This window comes from Lepisosteus oculatus, chromosome 3 (assembly GCF_040954835.1).
Source record: "Lepisosteus oculatus isolate fLepOcu1 chromosome 3, fLepOcu1.hap2, whole genome shotgun sequence".
Lineage (NCBI taxonomy): Eukaryota > Metazoa > Chordata > Actinopteri > Semionotiformes > Lepisosteidae > Lepisosteus > Lepisosteus oculatus.
The window spans coordinates 55,004,582-55,025,519 of NC_090698.1; the positions used below are offsets into that span (position 1 = coordinate 55,004,582).

Genomic DNA, 20,938 nt, shown 5'->3' on the forward strand with positions numbered 1-20,938 from the left:
ATCTGACCGCTTCAATTAAAACAAAAGACGTGTGGTCCAAAAAATAAATGGAGATCGTAAAGAAACTTCTAGAAACAAAGAATTCTAGGCTAAGGAATGAAACTGCTGTTAAATAAGAAAGGAAATATATATCATTCACCAGCAAGAGGGTACTGTGCATATCAGCACAAGTGGAAAAAAAAGTCATAGTAATGTTTTTGAAATATTTTATAAATTCACTTTGGTGACTTTATAACAGTCACTTTGAAAATGTTTTGGCGTTACCGTAGGTGATATGAAATTTTCATTGCCTCCACACATCAACATAGCCGGAACTAACTCAAGTTGACAATTTAATTTGCTTAAATGCACCTTTCCATTTTAAAACTTAATTGTTAGCAAATCTATTGAAATACAGCTAGCAATTTATTTTCAAAAGCAAAACAAATAAAGCAGTGCCTACATAAAATAAAATGATGACTTTCAATACAATGTTTTTCAAACAGACGGACTGGCTCATTTACAGATTGTGGTTACCAAGACATTAGGACTAATAATGCTTAAGAAAAGGTTTCCAAGACCAAAAACACTTTCTCAAGTTAATCAACAACCATGAATCCTAACTGAACCTAAAAATATCAAGGCAACACGCAGGCAAGCAAAATAAACAATAGCAAACATAAGAAATAAATGATGGCTGTCTTTAACATGCGCTATCTTATCTTGGAAACCTTCGGCTGTTCCCTCACACCTGCCCAATACAGAGCACACCATGGCTAACTCGGACTCGGCCGTTTCTACCTACTTTTCCGGCATGATGAAATGCAGCAGAGACCAGAGCTCCTTCAGAGAGTTCTGTAAGGGGGTCCCAGTGATGAGAAGCCTGTGATTCGACTTGAAGTCAATCAGAGTCTTGTAAAGAAGGGAATCATCATTCTTCAACCGATGGGCTTCATCAACACCAATGAAGGCCCAGTTCACATTACCCAGGAACGTCTAGGATTAAACGACCACACATTCTTTATGGCATGGGCGAACAATCCTTCCACCAATCACCCAAAACGAATACCTGATACCTCACTCAAACATGTCCGAACAACATGGAGTGGAAACATTTCATGTAACAGTGTCAATGACCCTCACAAAACGAGAAGCTTATTATTTAAGAAATTTTTAATATTTGCACAAAATCTTTAATATTTAAAGGGGAACCGCAACTCTATTTTCATATTGCGGGGTGAGAAAGAATCAGCACTGATGAGTGCATTTCAAACTACAATAAAAGTCAAATGTACACAGTAACTTATAAGACCTCCAACTGACATCACAAAACAGACTATTTCCAGGTATGTGCAGACCAAGTTCTGTGATTCAGAACGAGGCAAAAAAACTTCCTGTGACATGTGCAACCGTAAATTAGTAAGCTTCTGAGTACATCTCCTTAAATCTCCTTAAAGTATTGCTCTTGATTTCAACACGATTTTGCCAACAAATCTACTTGTCTACTCTGCATGCAGATAACGCTGGATCAGTTCTGTGGTGAAATGCTTGCTGCACAACCTGTTTTTATTTACTTGTACATCACATTAGTCATTATGGAGACTAGAGGGGAGGAAGGACCGAATCATGTCGCAATTCGTGGGAAGACTTACGGTTCTTTCACAAAGTTCCCGATTAAAGTGCTCAATTTGAAACTTGTAGTTTTTTCTATAACGTCAATTAATTTGTTACCAAGATTTAATAACCGGTCTGAGAAATCAGGACAGTGGTTCCCCTTTAATGTTAACTGAACAGCAACTGTGGCAAAATTACTCTAAACATCCTTACAAAAACCTGCATTCATCAGGCTTACAGAAACAAAAAAAAAAAGTACATTTAAACTTTAAATTTAAATTTAGGAGAGCTTCGTCAAATACATACCTTATCTTTCAGCAAAATTTCATAAGTCGTCAGTAAAATGTTGAACTTTAGTCGCTTGTTTTGTGGATGCATCCATTCATGTGTTCTGATCTGTAAAAAAGAATCCCAGAGCATTTTAACAGAAATACACATCATTGCAATACACCCAACTTAAAAAAAACAAAAACAAATTTTCCTCCCAAGCAAACTAGAACTTCCGAAGAGGAATAGTTATGACTTGTTTCTGAAACTGAATGCTTTTTTAGATTTACATACTTAAACCTAGACATCCATCATGCACGTATCGATCTAGCACACGCATCTAGCTGTGAAGATTCACTGCATGCTCCATTGTTATGATGTTCAAATACAGACAAATGACAGCCCTGTCAAGGTAGTAGACCAAAGCAGTTCAATCTAAAATATAGGGCAAAAATATCCAGCAGCCATATCACTCTGCAACTCACTAGCAACCCACTGAAGCTAAGCACATGTGAGCCTGGTCAGTACCTGGATGAGAGACCTCCTGGGAGAAACTAAGGTTGCTGCTGGAAGAGGTGTTAGTGGGGCCAGCAGGGGGCGCTCACCCTGCAGTCCATGTGGGTCCTAAAACCCCAGTATAGTAAAGGGGACACTGTACTGTAAACAGGCGCCATCCTTCGGATGAGACATAAAACTGAGGTCCCGACTCTCGTCCCAGGGCATTTTTTGAAAAGAGCAGGGGTGTAACTCCGGCATCCTGGCCAAATTTCCCATTGGCCCTTACCAATCATGGCCTCCTAATAATCCCCATCTATGAATTGGCTTCTATACTCTGTTCTCCTCCCCACTGATAGCTGATGTGTGGTGAGCGCTCTGGTGCACTATGGTTGCTGTCGCATCATCCAGGTGGATGCTGCACATTGGTGGTGCTAGGGGGGAGTCCCCGTTACCTGTAAAGTGCTTTGAGTGGATTGTCCAGAAAAGCACAATATAAGCAATTATTATTATATACCGTCAACACAACATCCCCAGACATACCATGCCTCTGCTGTTGATGTCTCCCAGGTAAACAACAATGTTCATCTGGGGAGCCCACAGCTGAATCTCTCTCTGCCAGGACGTGAGAGTAGAAAGGGGTACCACCAACAAGAATGGGCCATACAACTGATGATCATTAAACATATAGTTGAGAAAGCAAATAGTTTGTATGGTTTTTCCAAGACCCATTTCATCAGCAAGGATGCAGCTGTTTCCCCTGGTAAAGAGAAAAAGATTCAGCAAGAGAAAGGGTTCAATATGGCTGATGACAGCAGTGGTAACAAAACCAAACACCTCTAAGAAGCGAATGGAGAGTGATAAGAAGTCAAGCATCAACAAAACCACTTGAGGAACCTTAAAGAAAAAAGGTAACGGAGAAAAACTCACTTGCACCAGGAATGTGCCATCCAGTTCAAGCTATCCAACTGATAATCTCTGAGCTCTAGTCCGTCCCCCCCAATATAGGGGGGCTGCTTCTTCATGGGAACAAACCTAGGTCTCTGTTTTAACACCTGCAGGACAAATTAACAACAAACGCACTTTTGTAGGAGCAATACTTCCGGCAGTATTCGACAAGCCATTTTCAATTCAACTCCTGCCTTACAGTGTCTGAAGACACCCCTCAATGAGGACTGCCGCTGAGTAATAAATGCCATCATTACTTGATCTGTCAAACTTGTGGCTCAAAAAACCCACAAAATGTTGAGAATATGTGCATGCAAGTGATGAAGATGTTACAGGGTTATCCTTCTCAGAATAAAAAGAAGAAAAGCACACTACACATTGGCATCAATGGGGTATAGCTTAAAAGGGACAGTAAAAGTACTGCTCATTTCCTGACTCAGCAGCAAGGTCAGTCACTGCCTGGAGCTGTGCTGGAATAAGACTTCAACACAGTATTTGCTTAAATCCATCATAACGACTAGTATCCGGGCTAAAAAAGAAACAAGTTCAAATTTGATGCTATAAGATCATATCAGTTCGCAAAACCAGAAACCAAAGAAATTTGATAGTATGAAAATAGGTTATACAAAAGGTTCCACGCAGATAATATGAAACTTATAGGACAGAATCATAAGTCTCAACCCCAGACTTGTTTAGCTAGAGTTATGCAAATAAATATTTCAATCACAGGAGAGATTAGGATCGCTATGGTCAAAACTCTAAAATGAATAGAAAATAGATGGGGATTGTTACGTTAAATTAAAATGAAATACAGAACATGTTATTTTTCTTAACCTCACCTTGCAGTCTCTGAAGGGAATAGTCTTGGATTGGTTTCTGCTCATATAATCATCAATGCACTTCTGAAATTTCCTGGAGATGAGGGCCCCATCCTCCCAGCTGCACTCGGAATATGAAAGACCCTGCCACTTGCACAAATAGTCCGGGTAACCAGCTGCCGACTTCTGATTAGAATGAGCTGCCAAAGAAAGAATTATGGATTTCAGGACCCACAGGGGAAAAAAGCTATAAAAAGCTTTTATAATAGCTATTAAAGGTCTCCATACTACAAAAACATTTGTAGACCTAAAGGGTGTTTTCAGACTGTTAGCTGGATAAGTGCAAGGGAAATCACTGTTTGCCTTCTAACGAAAGTGACTGTCCACAATGAACAGACACATCCCCAATACAAATACCAATCATTTATAATCATCCAAAACAGTACAACTGGACTAACCTTTTAAAAAAATTGTTAATTTGTTCAATACTAACTTTTATTACATTTCATCTCAGAAATACCACAGATTCAAACTGCAATTCTGACATTTTTTTAAATTTAGATGTGAAAGATGAATTCTTTAGCTTGTTCATCAGCTCAAGTTCACCTAATGTACTTAATCTACATTCTGAACATAATTTATTTTTGCCTTTTTTTTAGGTCTTCTTAAAATCCTGCAGCCTCTGAGCAGTGAGGAAAGAAAATAACGCTTGACTTGCTTTCTAGGACTGAATCAGTTTAAGTAGCACTTAATTTTTGCATTGGTTTACAGGGTCTATAAAAAGCTTCAGGAGCCTTTGTTAAAACCAGCTGTCAGTGAAGATTCCTGGGGATGGCTTTCACATGCACAGAAAAACCTACAACAATGTACACTGAACCTATGGTCACTCCCTCAGCCAGCGGTTCTGCAAAAAAAAAACACTGATGTATTTTTAGTGGCGGGTGTTCATTAAGGACAGGCTGGGCATGGACCCACCAGACAGAAAGAGAAGGAAGAGGAAAAAACATACACAGAAATGAGCATGTGTAAACTGCGCAACCAGTAATTTGTTTTATATCCGATGCTACAGCTCAGCAAAGTGCAGATGGCAGAAGGCAGAGATCAACACTAGCAAGCACTGTTAACTACGACTTAACAATGGTATCATGGGAGATATGCCTCTCTGTATTTCCTAATTTACAGGGATGCTGGACAAAAAAGGACATTGGTACATAAACTGCCATGCCCTTTCTATGAAAACCTAGGAGCCCGATCAACTCGGCTCCCTAAATCTGTCCATACTGGGACCAACAGCATTTGTTGCCATTTTAATGCCTTTCAGTATACTATTTTAAACAAAAGCAAAATAATGCTTTCATAACAAAAAACAAAGAAGGATGTCATGCTGTGAGGCTCTTTTTAACTCTTCAGTCACATAGCAACTGGTGTACAGTTAAATTCCACAACACCCAAACGAACAGTGGAATTTGTTAGAGATGAACTTTCTTCGCTTGACCACTTGTGCCAAAATATTTTGGCAGAATAATACTCACCTATTATTCTTTCCACGATCCGATACTGTGAATACAGGTCATCCATCAATTCCTGTTGACAATTGTAATATTCTACGTCTTCAGGAGATGCCGATTTTAACCTAAATATAAACCGGCAAAAAAGATGGAACGTACCCTTGAGACAAAGTTTAAAAAAAGGCAAGATCTTGTCCGGAACATACAAGATATCATGTGTCTCCATATTCTTACTGTCAGACTCAGCCCTTCCAAGAGATCAATTAAAACAATCCAGTGAAGTCCCATTTTGCTTCATTTAATATGGTCCATTCAAATACAGATAGAATCCCCCTGAAAATGTGTTTCAACCCAAGCATTATGGGTTTTGAGTTAAATTCAGACCGCACTTACTATAAAGAACAATACAATGCAAACAGCCCTTTCCTTCCCACGATGGTAAGAGCAAGACATCAGTAAAAGTCAGTCTAAAGACACAACGCACACTGTTTTGGTCAGAAATACAAATATGACCGCAATGAAAACGTCAGATGGTGGAAGGGTGTTCGGCAGAAGGAGCACACAGCTTACAGTCCCATCAAATTTCCCATTTGGCCTTACCAATCATGGCCTCCTAATAATCCCCATCTATGAACTGGCTTCATTACTCTGCTCTCCTCCCCACTGACAGCTGATGTGTGGTGAGTGTTCTGGTGCACTATAGCTGCCGTCGCATCATCCAGGTGGATGCTGCACATTGGTGGTGGTGGATTATGAATTATCTTACCATCGCTTTATGTCCTGTTCTTTTTTCTTGAAGTTGTCCAGTTTTTTCATGCCTTTCACATTCTGCTGTTTGAGTGTTTCTTCCGTCTCCCAGGTGTTGTGAATGTGAGACCATCCTTTCCATTTAATCAAATACTGCTGCTCCCCGGCCTCCTTGTTTGGGTTGAAGTTAGTGTTGGGATCCCCATCTGTCTCCACCGCATACACAGTTGTGGCAGCACCAGTAGCTTAAAGAGAGAAAAAAGGGGATTGCTTTTCAATGGCAGGCAATTTGAACAGACCTTGCATTTGCTAAACATCTGAGTTTAGATCTCTTAGTCACTCTGTTGGGGGGAGGGGGAGATAACAGACCACATGCAAACAAAACTGTTTGACTTTGTGTAAGATGTTGCATTAAAATAAAATCAGTGCAGTATTTTGTCAAACTGATGCTAGTCAATGTCATGTTGATTTTATCGATTTAAGTGAAAACCATCTAGAAGATGTTTGGCTCTACTTCATTTTTACTTAAGAACTTTTAATACTATGTTTCCATTTTATGGGCAAATTGTGATCTGTAACCATAATCCTAAAAATCCATGGTGCCTTCATGGTGTTTATTCCAGATGAATTTCTTAAAACAGAATTTAACCAAGTTAACCTAAATTGAACAGATCACTACTGCTATCTGTAAAACCTAGGATACAACAATCAAGCTATTTTGTGGTTGACTGCAAATATCTGACCTTTAATAAGAATATTAACACTTACTCAGGAATAAACATCATGTAAATGACCTCCCAAGATTTTAAATGTTTCATTTTTTAATTAGTTTAGAATCATTTACGTTTTAGTGTTGGGAAAAATTTGATGTTTATCTGCCCGTGAACATAAGAAATTGTACCTTTTGTTCTGAAGAAGTAACCATTTTTAAAGTTACTTTTCTACCTATATAATCCACGCTCAGATTTTTCTTGTAGGAAGGGCTCATGCAGAAGAAGGAATACAATACGATGTGCTGTGTGTGGTTACAGTGTGTGGCAGTGCAGCGACACCAGGGAGAGTAGCCCCAAGTACAGACAGCAGATCCAGCACACCGAACCGTGGAGCGAGTTGCTAAGACATTCACACTAATGAATTTCTGATTGAGCAGAATCACAGCCAACGGAGAGATATCGGACACAAGGGTCAACACGCTGGCCAAGAACGGAACAAGAAATGCTTACCTCCTTTCCTCCCTATTCTCATTTCCATCACTTTTTCTAAAGTTTCAAACTCATCTTCCTCAGGCTGCGGAACGTCCTCCCCGCACACTTCGACTAGGTCGTCCGAATCGGTCTTCATTTCGTCGTCTTCCTTATAGCTCACGTTCACAGTAGCCTGCCGCCGCGGCCCCTTCTTGTCGTAATCATCTTCATCCGAAGACGACCCTCCTGGTTTCTTCTTCAGAGCTTTGCCTTTCTTACCATTTCTTGCATTAGTCCTAAGAAGGGAAACCATCTACATTTACAAAAGCGCAAGAAACGGAGGTTCATATCGGGCTCCGAGTGTAAATGTACCAAATGGAGCTAACCGTTACTTTCGCAGCTAGAGAAAACGAAACTTTCTAACTTCTAACAAAAGCGGAAAGAAAAAATAAAATATTCTTCGACAACATTTTACAAGGCAAAAAGCAAAGTTTGTACCTGTTTGGAGGCTTCCTGCTTTTGATTTTGTGACTTGGCTCATAGTCAGACACACTCTCATCACTGTTTTCACCTTCTTCTGAAGAGTCAGAACCAGAATCTGAACCGGAGCCCGATCCAGACCCGGACCCTGACCTGGAACCAGACACAGAGCCAGACATTTGCCAGTCCTCACTAAAAATAAAATTAATTTAAACAAGTTTAAAAAAAAAAACACTTGATAACAATACAACATAAAATACATTCAAATGTTAAAATCCTCAGAACAGGACTGATATAAAAAAAGAACCACTCCTATGTGATTACAACTCAGAATCATGAATACATAAATTGGCATATACTGCTCTGAATTAAGGAACAGCAGTGTACAGGGCAAGGTTTAACAGCTTTTTACCATCTGACACCTACAGACCTGACAAAAACATTAAATTGATATCTTCATAGGAAAGCAACACTGTTTATCATAAAGCAAACCTTCTCATTCTCCTTGATACTCAAAAATAGCGATTTATTTTTACGAAAGAGAGAGAATGCATGGATTGCAGATTCAGCTTTATCAAGATGGTTTTCACATTGCCCAGCCTATTCAAATTTAGTTTTGTTAGGGTCATACTACACATCTTCTATTCAACAGATGAAAGGGTATAAACATAGCATGTATCTATTACAAATATGGGTCATTAGACAAGCAACAACTGACCCCGCCCATTCAAAAAGTACAATTAGTCTTATCTCTTGTTTTACTACACAGCACAATATATATGGTATGTGGTCTTTCATCTATTCCTTAAAAATTCATACTTTTGAAGTTATTGTGCCAAAGCACCAAAATGTGCTTGCCTGCTTTTTGGATTGGATGATTTATTTTCTGATCTCTCCTCATTGTAATATGCATCATATATGAAAGGTTTGCTCTGTTCTCTAAACACTACAAGGGTAATGCACTGTAAAGTTTTAACCTTCAAACCCACAATTTTCACGATTTATAGCACAGCAACTACCTATATGCAGTATTCTACATTAAAAATGGCTTCCATGTTTAATAAGTGTCACTATCACTGACGCACATCTGTTTTCTCCCCAAATACACAGTGTTTATTGACAGTGTCAGGCTGTATAATCTGCATTCACTGGGTCTGGTGTATGACATGTATTAGTGTATCCTGTGCCTTAATTTAAATATTTCAACTTACTCTTTATGCTTTTTTTTCCTCTTAGCCTGGCTTGAGGAGTCATCGTCTGATTCGTCACTACTAGATGAATCCTGTCACAGAAAAAACATGACCTCTTCAGTAAGAAATTGAATCTTAAAAAAAAATTGCACTTTTACAGTTTCAACAAGTCAACACAAACAGCACATTTCCTTCGATAAAGATGGTTTTTCAGACAATTTAATTAATATTTTCTACTTTTCAGTTTTAGTCATTTCAATTTTTGGGGGATTTCCGACTCTGACTTCAACTCTCACTCATCAGCAAGTTGTCTTGCTTGAAGCCTTGAAAATGTCCTGCAGTGATGCGCAAATGAAAAAAGAATGTCTCATTTTCTGACCATTATTTTCCGTGTCTTTCGTTAACTCAGATTACAAGCTAATGTCTGAAAACTGTATTTAGATTGAATACAATCTGATTTCTGCATTGTAGTTAGATATTCCATACAGGACTAAGCTAGAACAGTACCTCTCTCTGGGAAAGGAGTTAAATATCACGCCTACACAGCCAGCACAGTGACCTCACAAAATTCTCCATGCCTTGAAAGGATGGTACTGTGATAACGGCCTGCGTGCTTTTATGTGTGAAAAAATGAATACCTCATCTAATGTGTAAAGTGTCTAAAAACGCCTGGCTATACTACTTATTTTATTGCATTATATGATATCCGTTGAACAGAATATGATGGACAAGCTTAAACACGGTCTTTTAATATCAACACAGTTAAGAACAGAATTATAGAATACAGATATCTCACAGCTGAGCTACTATACAGAAACTTTTCATCGGTGCAGACACTGAACAGGGAAAAAAACAGCCTCCACAAACCAGAGGCTATTTTCAACAAGGTAATGGGGTCAAATAAGAAAGATCAGCAAAATCATGTTTTATGGAGGTCTATAATCAAAGTTTTGGAACTGCACAGTTAATGAATGCATTAAATAACTTTTACAACAGGAGACTAAATTATACAAAAAACAGAATAAGACATCCAGCTCGACATACATACTGTATGCTTCTCTTATAACAAAACCTAAATCCTAAATTTAATTTTGATCTGAATAGCAATTTGAGCATATGTGGCATAAAAGTTTAGTTTAAAAATGTACATCAATCCTTCCGCATTTTCCAATACAAGTTCCCCTAAAACAAAAACAAAAATCGAGGTCTTTTTCCCTCAGAATACTCACACTCAAAGTAAAGGTTATAACAGAATAATAATAGAAATTAATGCAGGCATTGCATACATACATATTAACTTACATAAAACTGTAGACAATCACGTCCTAGACTAAATCACTTTCATTAGTAAACCAGACAATACGAGTATGCATCACCGGCCTAAGACTGGGTCATCTGTATTTTGTCATGAAGAACACACGTTATTATATGGACATCCAAATCATAAAACAGGTCAAAGCTCCTGATCCACAATCACTTCAGGAAGGCTGATTACCACATCTCCCATGATGACTATATCCCAGCCCAGAGGCCTAGACAGTAAGATATTGCTAAATGTCTTTAGCGTTAAAATTGCAGAATTTAAGTTTGGTTTTGCAGTTTTGCAAGGCCTTTCTTTTGTAGCTTTTCGGGAGTTTCAAACAAAATCATGCACACACAGAAATGGCTTTCTATATTAAACCTAAACTGGCATCAGACTGTCTCCTTTACGTCCTTTAAGAAAGTCTTTGAGCTGTATTTCTTGGCTGAAAATGCATTCCTACCCTACCTCAATGGTTAAAACTGGACTGTCCAAAGAAGGGTGGAGGTTCCCCTCCCCCACTTTGGTAGATCTACAGAAAGACCTACATACCGTGGCTATGAAAAGTACTCACCCCACATGGACTTCTACTGAATTGAAAATATAGAATCAGAACGTATTTAATTGGGATCCTTTGCCATCGACACAAAACAAAGTGGGGGAAAAAAGAATTCTACAGATCCTTGAAAATTAATTATCAATATAAAACAGAACAGACTGCACAAATATTCACCCTCCTCAATCAGTACTTGGCAGAGGCACCTTTGGCAGAAGTTACAGCCATGAGTCTCTGCTAGTTTTGCAGTGGCGTGATGGACATGTTTCCACATAAAATGTGAAAATGATGCCACCCTCATCTGGATTAAGTTAAACAATTGTTTTATTGTTCCATATTTACAAAAAAAATTGAATGTTTTGGTACAAGACAGGATCCTCCTCAGATCTGATTTCCTTCAGAAGACATCAGTGCCCTTTTGTTCCGTACTGGTGTGGGGCTGAATCTCATTCTGACACTTGTAAGCACCTGTAAAATGCTGGGTTATTCTGTCACTGCCATGCAATCCCCTTTGGCTTACCTCTTCTGATCCACTGTTGGATGAGCTTTGCTGCTGCTGTTGCTGCTGCTGCTGCTGCTGAAGCTGCTGTTTCCTGAGCATGGCCGACTGCTGCACAGCCAGAATACTAGGGTTGGACTTCCAGAACTTGCATGGGATGACGGAGGAGACGGAAGCAGGGGGGGAAAGAAGAAAACAACGACAACGTCTAAACAAAAGCAACAAGACACAGACTGGTTTTATAAGGTCATTTGTCCGCCTTTGTTTCCATAGAAACAACAGAGCTCATTCTATATTTGCACCCATAAAAATAATTAAATTATGGCTGAGTGTAAAGAATGGCATTATGATGTACTGGATAGTATGGAATATTTCTACAGACAAGGAAACAATCTCAGCTCACACAAATGTCTGCTGCTCACTACCATAAGCACGTTAGCATTAAGGCCGTCCGGAAATGAACACCTTCGCTTATGGAGACTAAGAAGGGCAGAAATAGTTTAAAGAAAGACTATTACCTGTATTGAGGAAAACGACACATCAAGCAAATCACGGTTCGAGAGCCACATGCTTAAGCGATCACCGGACCAAATTAAGAATTTAGCTTGGTGTTTGGATACCATGGCGTCTCGTCCCTTACCTCTGCCCCGTCGATTTTTTGGGTTTTGTTTTCCGGCTGGCTCTTCTCCTTGGACTCCTCGGACTCCGATTCCGACTGGCTGCCCGAGTCCGAGCCGCTGCCCGAGTCGCTGCTCCCCGACTGGCTGCTGCTGCCATCGCTGCTGCTGCCGGAGCTCGAGCCGGATCCCGAGCCGGAGCCCGACCCCGACTCCTCGTCAGAATTGCTGGGGGGAGGGGGATCAACAGCGGGGAGATATATAAGGAGGCTGCTCCCTGCCAGCAGTTCACAGGACGAGTGGAACAAGCGACATCGGGTTGGGAGAGTGGAGAGCGTGCCGTGGGGAGGTACGGGCCAGTGGGTTTGTAGTCGGACAGGGCTACAGCGTGCGGTGCGATACTACTGCCAGCAGCCATATCACCCTGCAACTCACAATTGGCAGCCCACTGAAGCTCAGCAGGTGTGAGCCTGGTCAGTACCTGGATGGGAGACCTCCTGGGAAAAACTAAGGTTGCTGCTGGAAGCGGCGTTAGTGGGGCCAGCAGGGGGCGCTCACCCTGCGGCTCACGTGGGTCCTAATGCCCCAGTATAGAGATGGGGACACTATACTGTCAACAGGCGCCGTCCTTCGGATGAGACGTAAAACCGAGGTCCTGACCCTCTGTGGTCATTAAAAATCCCAGGGTGTTTCTCGAAAAGAGTAGGGGTGTAACCCCGGTGTCCTGGCCAAATTTCCCCATCGGCCTTTATCAATCATGGCCTCCTAACAATCCCCCTCTGTGAATTGGCTTCATTACACTGCTCTCCTCCCCACTGATCGCTGATGTGTGGTGAGCGTTCTGGTGCACTATGGCTGCCGTCGCATCATCCAGGTGGATGCTGCACATTGGTGGTGGTGGAGGGGAGTCCCCATTAACTGTAAAGCGCTTTGAGTGGAGTGTCCAGAAAAAGTGCTATATAAGTGTAAGCAATTATTATTATAATTATTACTGTTTCATTCGATGCCCTGGACGGGGCTGTCTTCTAGGCGCATAAATAATAATTAGCCTCACACTGCCTCAAAAATATGTGGGCTTGTAGATACAAGACGAACTGGACACTACACCTACTACAACCACACTACACTCCTGAGGACGTGAGTAGGTCGTCATCGCCTCTTGTACCAGTACAAGAGCCTCACCACACTCCCATTCAGGACTGGCCACCTCACATCGGGAGGGACGTAAGAAACGGCCTATCAGTCGATCAAAACCACACTTCAAAGGCGGGGCCCAGCGGAAAGACTTTGCTAGGCAGGTTTTTTCGTGGGCTCTGCCAGAAGCCAGTATGGGACGAGGCTTTGCGAGGGTGCTCTTGCAGCAGGCCTTGTCCCCATCAGGACGCAGGTGGCCAGTGTAGAAGCCGTTCCAGAGAGAACGCAGGCGAGCTGAACTGACAGCCCCACCTTGAGCCGCTGCTTTGAAAACGGTTGTGCGTCTGAACAGACGTGGGTAGCGAATTACTTTTTTAGCATCTGTACCACAGAGTACTCCTTACAGCAAACACACCGTCCCCCAAAATGACTTCAAGTGAAGAGTAACTGTTCAATAAGGCACTTTTCATAACCAATTGAGATGTATAATTATCACACATACATGTGTTTTTGTTTTAAGCGCTAACTGCTGTCAACAGTGTTAACGGATGCCTTATAACCGTCTGAAGGACTGGAATTCCACTGACTGCAACAGAATCCTCTCTAAAATAAATGAAATTATTGCCTTTATATGAACTTGACTTTATTCTCTTAGATACAAAATGACTTGGCTTTCTTGCTTTAACAGGCATGTGCTTATACTCTCAGAGAAGTGTGCACACCACATTTGCATTACTGCAATGAACCCTGCTCAATCCTGACACAAACCTGCTATATTTAAACTGATGGAAAGACGGCTTTTTAGCTTGACTGAACACAACTAAACAGCAAAAACAATATAAACTACTTTTTTTTTTTACAGCTTGACCTCAGTAAGGGGTTACATAAAATAAAAACCGATCATAAAAAGCAATGAGAAAAGAGGATTAGATCTATCAAAATGGACAAGTCCCACATATAATAAATTGCAAAAAGGTTAGCAACTAATTTTCACTTCAGTTTTCAAGCTTCTCATTGTGTGAACTCCATTCTTGATCACTATGTCCAGTAAACGTAGCTCAGCAAGATCATGGTTACAGGTTCTCACCCCCCATTCAACTCGGATTAAACAGACACATGACACTTACATTTCAGTTCTGTTCGACAACTACAGATGAACCTTTCAAAGCAACGGTCTGCGGAAGGCCAGCTCAAACCTCATCCAACCAAAAGATTTTTCAATCGTCCTGCAATATTTACTTTGGCAATAATTCCCATACCTTTTTGTGTATCTTAAGTGGACAATGGTAACACATCTCACACAATGGACATGGAAAGAAAAGTATTCAATATACTGATAGTGTCAACCTTGCTTAGTCTGACTAAATTTGCACATTTAATTAGTTTGAATTAGTCTGCACATTTTACACACCAGACTTACTTAGAAAGCCTTTTCTCATTTATCAGTAGTAACTTGCATTACTCAATGAACTAACCAGAATTAATAAAGCTAATATATTTGGTGAATTTCACTCAAAGGAGGATCACTGTGTACTTCATCCTTGAAATGGTGTATAAGCAAAATGGGTACTTTCTGTGAGCTAACTTTTTATGATAGCCTGGCTTGATAATTGCTTTACATTTGGAATGAAATGATTCTTAGGATGCGGAGGAAGACTGACCATCTTTAAACCATTCATCTTCCATAATTGTAATTCATGCATACTCAAAAAGAGTTTCAAAACCATTTCAAAGCAATACGTATGGTAGCCAAAGGATTAAGAAAAGACTTAAAAACAATGGGTGTTACACATACTATGATGTTTTTTTACAGTGATGTAAATCTCAATACCACATCAAAACTCTACAGCATGCCACATTAGATATTCTGGCAACTTTCAATCTCAATGTACCTCTTCCGCTATTACAGACTAGGCTCTGTCATTTTCCCCACAGTTATAGTAAACCTCCTTTCTTGCCAGTACATTTATTAGACAGGAAAAGCCTAGTCTACTAACGATAATGTAGATGTTTTAAAAATGTCACCTAAATTGACATCTGTCGATTGTCCTCTGCGTAGGAACTATAACTATTTAGATGTACAGTTAATATTATGTACTACACGTCATGAAATGGATTTATAATTGGAAGGCGTTAAAGCTATGTCCTTTACTTAGAAAACCTTACGGCAGGGCGTAAAAACAGACAAAATGCCACAAGAAGATCATTTATAACCATGATTTCATGATTTTTTTCAATTGGCTTTTTATGGGCTCAATTTATCTCTTAGAAACACATATTTCAATTTGACCAAAACTAATAACTATCCTTAAGTTAGTTATTAGTAAAATACATTACATGTTATTTATGTTATTACATGTTACTGTTATTGCTATTGTGTAACTGTCTATTGTCTTATCTTCTGTCCTATTTATATACTGCACCTGAGTGACTAATGAGAAACACTTTTCATTATACTATGCACCTGTGTAAGTTTAATGACAATAAAGTTGAATTGAAGACATTTTCTGACAGTGTAATTCCAGTGTAGCACTTAAAGAACATCAACCCTTAAGATTTTACATTATGGTGCTACAAAAACGAGTTATAAAGAGCTTGTCCCACATATTTCTCCTTGAACACTTTCTCGTTAAAACAAAGCCATAGTTTTATCCTTATTCAGAGTGTTTGGGCTTTTAAAGCTCAGTAAACTAAGAGGCAGAGCTGCTAGTGCCAGGCCCCAAGAAAACCTCCCAGGGTCACAAGCCACCAATGTATGCCTTACCAATATGACTGAAGACTGCTGATGTTATCTGTTACCTCCACACCTCCGGAACTCAACTCTCCTAGGTGCATATTCTGTGCCACCGATCTTGACTGCACACTTCACAGGTACAGAGCCAGAACTCCATATCTTCATGGACCAACATCCAGCTCCTTCACCCTTTCCTTTACACCGACTTATACTAAAGTTCCCTCACACAGCACATCACGTATGTCCTTACACTACACAGGCTAAAATGTGTGGTTGCTGCGCTTTCCAAACTCTAAAAGGCGAAGAAAAGCACAGGCAGTGCCTCTCCTGCTCTTCACTTTCAAGCAGCGCACTCGATGTTTCGACAGAGACGACACGATACCGTACCTGGATTCCCCACTGCTGTTGCTCACACTTTCTTCGTCGCTGCGCCCATCCATTTCTTAAATCGGAAACAGCTCCGGTTCCACGGCCTTCTCTGCCAGGTGCTCGAAGAACGCAAACGGGTCCAGACCACTTTTGATGACTGAAGCGTTACAGGGACTGCGGTTTCTTCATCCAGGACTCCTCAGCGGCTCCGGGTAGCCTAGAAAGTGGGCGAGACACGTTTATCACACGACCGAGTCGCAGCTGCTTTGTCACGGTACTTGTGTTGTTTTTTTTTTGCTCGGTCTGCTCCGGTAGTGTTGCACTGAACGCCACCGGCGACTGAACACCCACCAAATCAAGAGCCGAAGTCACCGGCCCCTCCGGGGACAGACCTTCCGCTGGTCCCCGTCTCGGGGAAACACTGGTACTGGGGCTCAACCTTCATTCGAATTAGCGACGTCTTGACCTTTTATCACCGCCCCTCCTCCATGAAGAGTAAAATACTATTCAGGCAAGAACAAACGAGCCGTTTCCGTGGCAATTATTTTATACACATGTAACTAAGGGACATGCCTTCATGTCCATCTTCCTAACGGGAGACCCGGACGTGCCTCCCCGAATTCCGGCAGAACCGCCGCGGATCAACTTGCCGTCGCTCCGCTCCTTCTGGGCACTTCTTGCGAGCGACGTCGTGGAAGCGACGCTTTGCTACCGCTCCCGTTTCCAACTTCAGCTGTTGCTCCTGCGAGCGTGTGAAAACACCCGCAAACATCAAGAAGAAACTCACGTCGCGTTCCTGTCGGCACTGTCGCCCTTCCAGTTCGGCATGGCTCCCCCTGACCTAGGATCCGCTCGCCAGCTCGCCCCGGCACCGCGACGGGCTCCGTTTCACATCAACACTTCTGCTGTTTATTTACAAGAATCATGTCGAGGACACCCCCCTCACACACACACCATCGCCGCCGCCGCCGCCACAATTGTCAGAAACATCAACCCGCAGTCGAACTGATCGTTCGGATAAAAAAAAAAACCCCAACGAAACCCAAGTCTTAAACGGCTAGAAGTAAGAGACATGTGTGGGTAATTCAGGCCCGGTCTCCAAATCTTAAAACGATGCGATGCAACCTTCTCTTAGACCGCAGAGGCCCAGATGCGAGGCCTGCAGCGTGCTGGAGTTGGAGGCGGACTCTCCTGAACAAAGATCCCCGCCGGAGCGCCTCTGCCCGCATCCTCCCTGCAGCCCGCCGGCGACCGGCAGCACGGAGCGGCGCCCTCAGCCGCGCAGCCGGGCAGACCACGCCGCCGCCGCGGTGGGCAAACCGGACGGGCTTCGAGAAGCGTTTGATTTACAACGTATTCGGTCTGTTGTTGTTTGTTTTTATATATATATTTCTCTCAACAGCAAGCCAGCACCTTACCAGAGCAGGAAAAAAAAACTTACTTCAGAAGGTGCACATTTTAAAGAGGAAAAAAAAAAAGTTTGGCCGATTTTCGTTAATCGCATTAAGCCAGGAACAAAATGCCATCCCTTCCTCGGGTTCCCACTTTAAAAACCGTGAGCCGGGGGTGACAGACCCCCCAGTCCGGAGCCTGTTTTCCCCCCGCTGCCCTCCAGCACAATCGGCTCTTTTATCCCCGCGCCGCCTCGCCGCCCGGACCCCGTCCTCCGCGCGCTCGCATACTGACACACCGCACGCGCCAGCCCGCTGTCCCCTCTTCCCCGTGCACGTCCGTCTCGCGGCGCCCAGGAATCGTCGCCTTTCTCGAGCTGACTGGGGGCAACCGTGCCCCCCACAGCTCGTCTCCCCGCGTTTTCAGCCCCCCCCTCCCTCCACACACACATACACGCGAGTCGCGCCTCGCTTTGTACCTCCTGGGTCGCCTGCCTCCGTCCGACTTCTCGGGCTCCTTTTTTTGTAACAATTTCTGTTTTCTTTGCCAGGTCCTGTGTCGCTGTGAGCTGCTGAGTACCACTTCGGCTCGGTTGTAAACTCGGGTTTCGTAAGAGCCCGGCTCCCTCAGGGTTCCTCCTCCGGGCTGCCAGAAGGGTCGGGGGGAGGTATTAATATGCTTTTTTCCCCAGTTTCTCCTTTCGATACCGAAGCACGGGCTTTCTTTAATCGAAAGATTGTTGATTGCAGCCAGATCAGTTACGGGTCCTCTCTCTGCCGGCCTCCGCCATGACGCCGTCGAGCTCACACACTCTGCCTATCCGGAGAGTGGAAACCCCGGGCCGTGACGTCACGCCGGCGCTCGCTAACTCGGGAGCTGCGCGAGTGCGACTCGCGAACGGGACCTGGGAGAAAGGAGAGGCCGCGCGGAGGAGGGGGTGTCGGCGGTGTCACTGCCCTGGAAACAATTGCCAAAGAAGATAGTGCACCACCATTGGCTGGCGCGGCTGGAAGGATGGTAGCTTTCTGTTCTCCAGCCTGACTACGCTTGTGAAGGAATTCAAATCGGCGTGTTTTTTTTTTTCTCCATTTCCCGCACTTCAGTCAGACGGACACCCGGGTGATACGTCTCCCTGCTCCGTGTTGGGCGCTGCGTAGCCCCAGTTCACTGAGTATCTATGTCTGAACCAGTATTAACACTCGAGTTACCCATCCCGCCTCCCAGGTCTTTTGTGATAACATATAGAGCCTATTAAAACTGCCCTTGAAGTCTCACCTTAAGAAATCGCTTTCTGATTGAGGGTGAAAAGAGTTTGCTTATAGAAGCATACACTTTTATGTTTCGTATGAAATTATCGTTCCATAACAAAAAAGTATTCTCGCGTATATTTACATTATGAGAATGGGTCATGGGGATAAACTGATCAACCATTTCAGACAAGGCCAGACTGATACCCACTGAGGAATGCCAGCAGAACAATTGTTAACCCCAGCGATCCCTTGACGTAACTGTGCCTCAAGGGTCTTCCTGATTACTTTCAAAAGATTAAATCCTTCAATGCTGTATATGAAAGGGACATACAAATAGAAAAAAACACAGTTTGAAAATAACAGGAAAAGCAACTACCTAGAGAAGTGCAAAACACACAGCATGTTTTTAATGTGGATACAGTTACACTGAGAAATGTTTGTAAACATATATGGTATATATACAGCACATGTATAAAGGCAGTCACAGTTACGGGGTCACCTGGACAATATTAAAGAAATTAAAACAAGCAGAAAAAAGCACAAAATGAAAACTTTGTGATCTTCTCAGAATCCAATGCAATAAAAGTCAGGTAGTTGTTTTGTAAAGATTGTTCATGAAATGGCCCATAATCACAGGAGCATTTGTTTAAGGTATTCCCATCACACCAGTTTAGAAGCTGGCTAAGAGCTTTTTTTTTGCACTGTCCTGTCAAGTTATATTTATATAATTATATTTATATAATTCTTCAAAAGTGTTTACATCAGGACTTTGGCAGTATCATCACATTAATTCAGGATATTTACTTTCTAATTTTAATAAGATTTTACCTGAGAGTAAGTTTAGGATTTTTGTAGCGCTTTGAGAAGCCACCTTTAAAGGCACTATATAAAATTACGTTTTTTTAATTTTTGTTATTGTTATTATTATCATTAGGATTAGGATTTTTGTCGAAAGTAGAATTACAATTCCACCACCTATAACAACATAAGTTCTATGAGCCTGAAGGATGGAACTGCGTTGTTTCTGTGCTGTGCCTACTTTCTTTTTGGGACACCAAAGAAACTTCAGATCCATGTCTTACTCAAGGTACCATACCACATTTTCATCAGTTTTTCCTTTCATGTGTCAGCTGTCATTGTCACCTTTTCTTTCCACATAATGTTTCTGAACTGAAAAATTAAAAACTGCATCTACAACAGTCTTTTCCACAGTTCCTTTGGTAATTTTTCTAGGTTGAACTCCCCTCCTGGGCTTCTTTCCTGTCCTGTTGTCCCAGGCAAGCCTCTGCAAAGGTTTCTGAGCTGCGACTCTGTCACACTATCCTGTTGAAGATTTAATTGTACCATGTCCTCTCATGTGAGGAGATATGACGCTGAACTGAAAATGGCAACTATAAGAGAGCTACATTAGAAACAGAGGAGCCTTGGACCCTCCAGCAATCACCCTATCTTATCTTTTAATTGTTCTGTTCTACAGTATATACAGTACATGGTCAACTGTGTATTCTAGTATTATATAAACTGTAATAGCCGTGGAGCCTTCTTCAGGTGTGAGGGCTGAAGAAGGCTTGCACCTGAAGAAGGCTCCACTGCTGAAACGTTGTGTTTTCTCTCTTCTTTTTTTTCAGCATGGAGTAAACCTATTACTTGTTCCTTTGCAGCCTACACATGCTGATGCAGCTACCCACCTGAACTTATACAGTATACACTGTACCTGTTTTGTTGCCAATTGTGGTCTGTCCTTGTTGATGCAATTCATTGACTTTTCTAAGAATTTACTATGTATTTTTATTATTATTCTTCTTTTATTATTATATGCTATTGTCGCATCTTGTTAGCTGCTATCATGTCGCCAGT

The 20,938-nt window shown here is 41.9% G+C and overlaps 1 protein-coding gene and 1 long non-coding RNA gene across 6 annotated transcripts in view; one reads left to right on the forward strand and one right to left on the reverse strand.

Moving 5' to 3' along the window:
- Positions 1-18,663, reverse strand: part of chd1 (chromodomain helicase DNA binding protein 1) — a 33,359-nt gene extending 14,696 nt beyond the window's left edge. Inside the window, exons 1-14 of one of the 5 annotated variants that reach the window (XM_069187270.1) lie at positions 18,310-18,663; positions 16,458-16,656; positions 12,226-12,430; positions 11,607-11,732; positions 9,252-9,322; positions 8,059-8,193; positions 7,600-7,856; positions 6,396-6,621; positions 5,654-5,754; positions 4,143-4,321; positions 3,286-3,410; positions 2,899-3,115; positions 1,900-1,989; positions 785-975 (exon numbers count right to left, since the gene is read on the reverse strand). In XM_069187270.1, the coding sequence (XP_069043371.1) occupies positions 785-975; positions 1,900-1,989; positions 2,899-3,115; positions 3,286-3,410; positions 4,143-4,321; positions 5,654-5,754; positions 6,396-6,621; positions 7,600-7,856; positions 8,059-8,193; positions 9,252-9,322; positions 11,607-11,732; positions 12,226-12,430; positions 16,458-16,510 (1,976 nt within the window). In that variant the 5' untranslated portion in view covers positions 16,511-16,656; positions 18,310-18,663. Of the gene's footprint in view, positions 1-784; positions 976-1,899; positions 1,990-2,898; positions 3,116-3,285; positions 3,411-4,142; positions 4,322-5,653; positions 5,755-6,395; positions 6,622-7,599; positions 7,857-8,058; positions 8,233-9,251; positions 9,323-11,606; positions 11,733-12,225; positions 12,431-16,457; positions 16,657-16,790; positions 16,897-17,226; positions 17,316-17,880; positions 17,962-18,309 lie in introns of those variants that run through there. The other 4 variants (XM_069187265.1, XM_069187268.1, XM_069187269.1 and 1 more) reach the window with 4 other exon arrangements.
- LOC138237730 (uncharacterized) lies at positions 18,408-20,283 on the forward strand. The gene is made up of 2 exons (XR_011189092.1): positions 18,408-18,498; positions 18,581-20,283. It is a non-coding gene; the product is annotated as an uncharacterized lncRNA (long non-coding RNA).
- Positions 20,284-20,938: the final 655 nt, after the last annotated feature.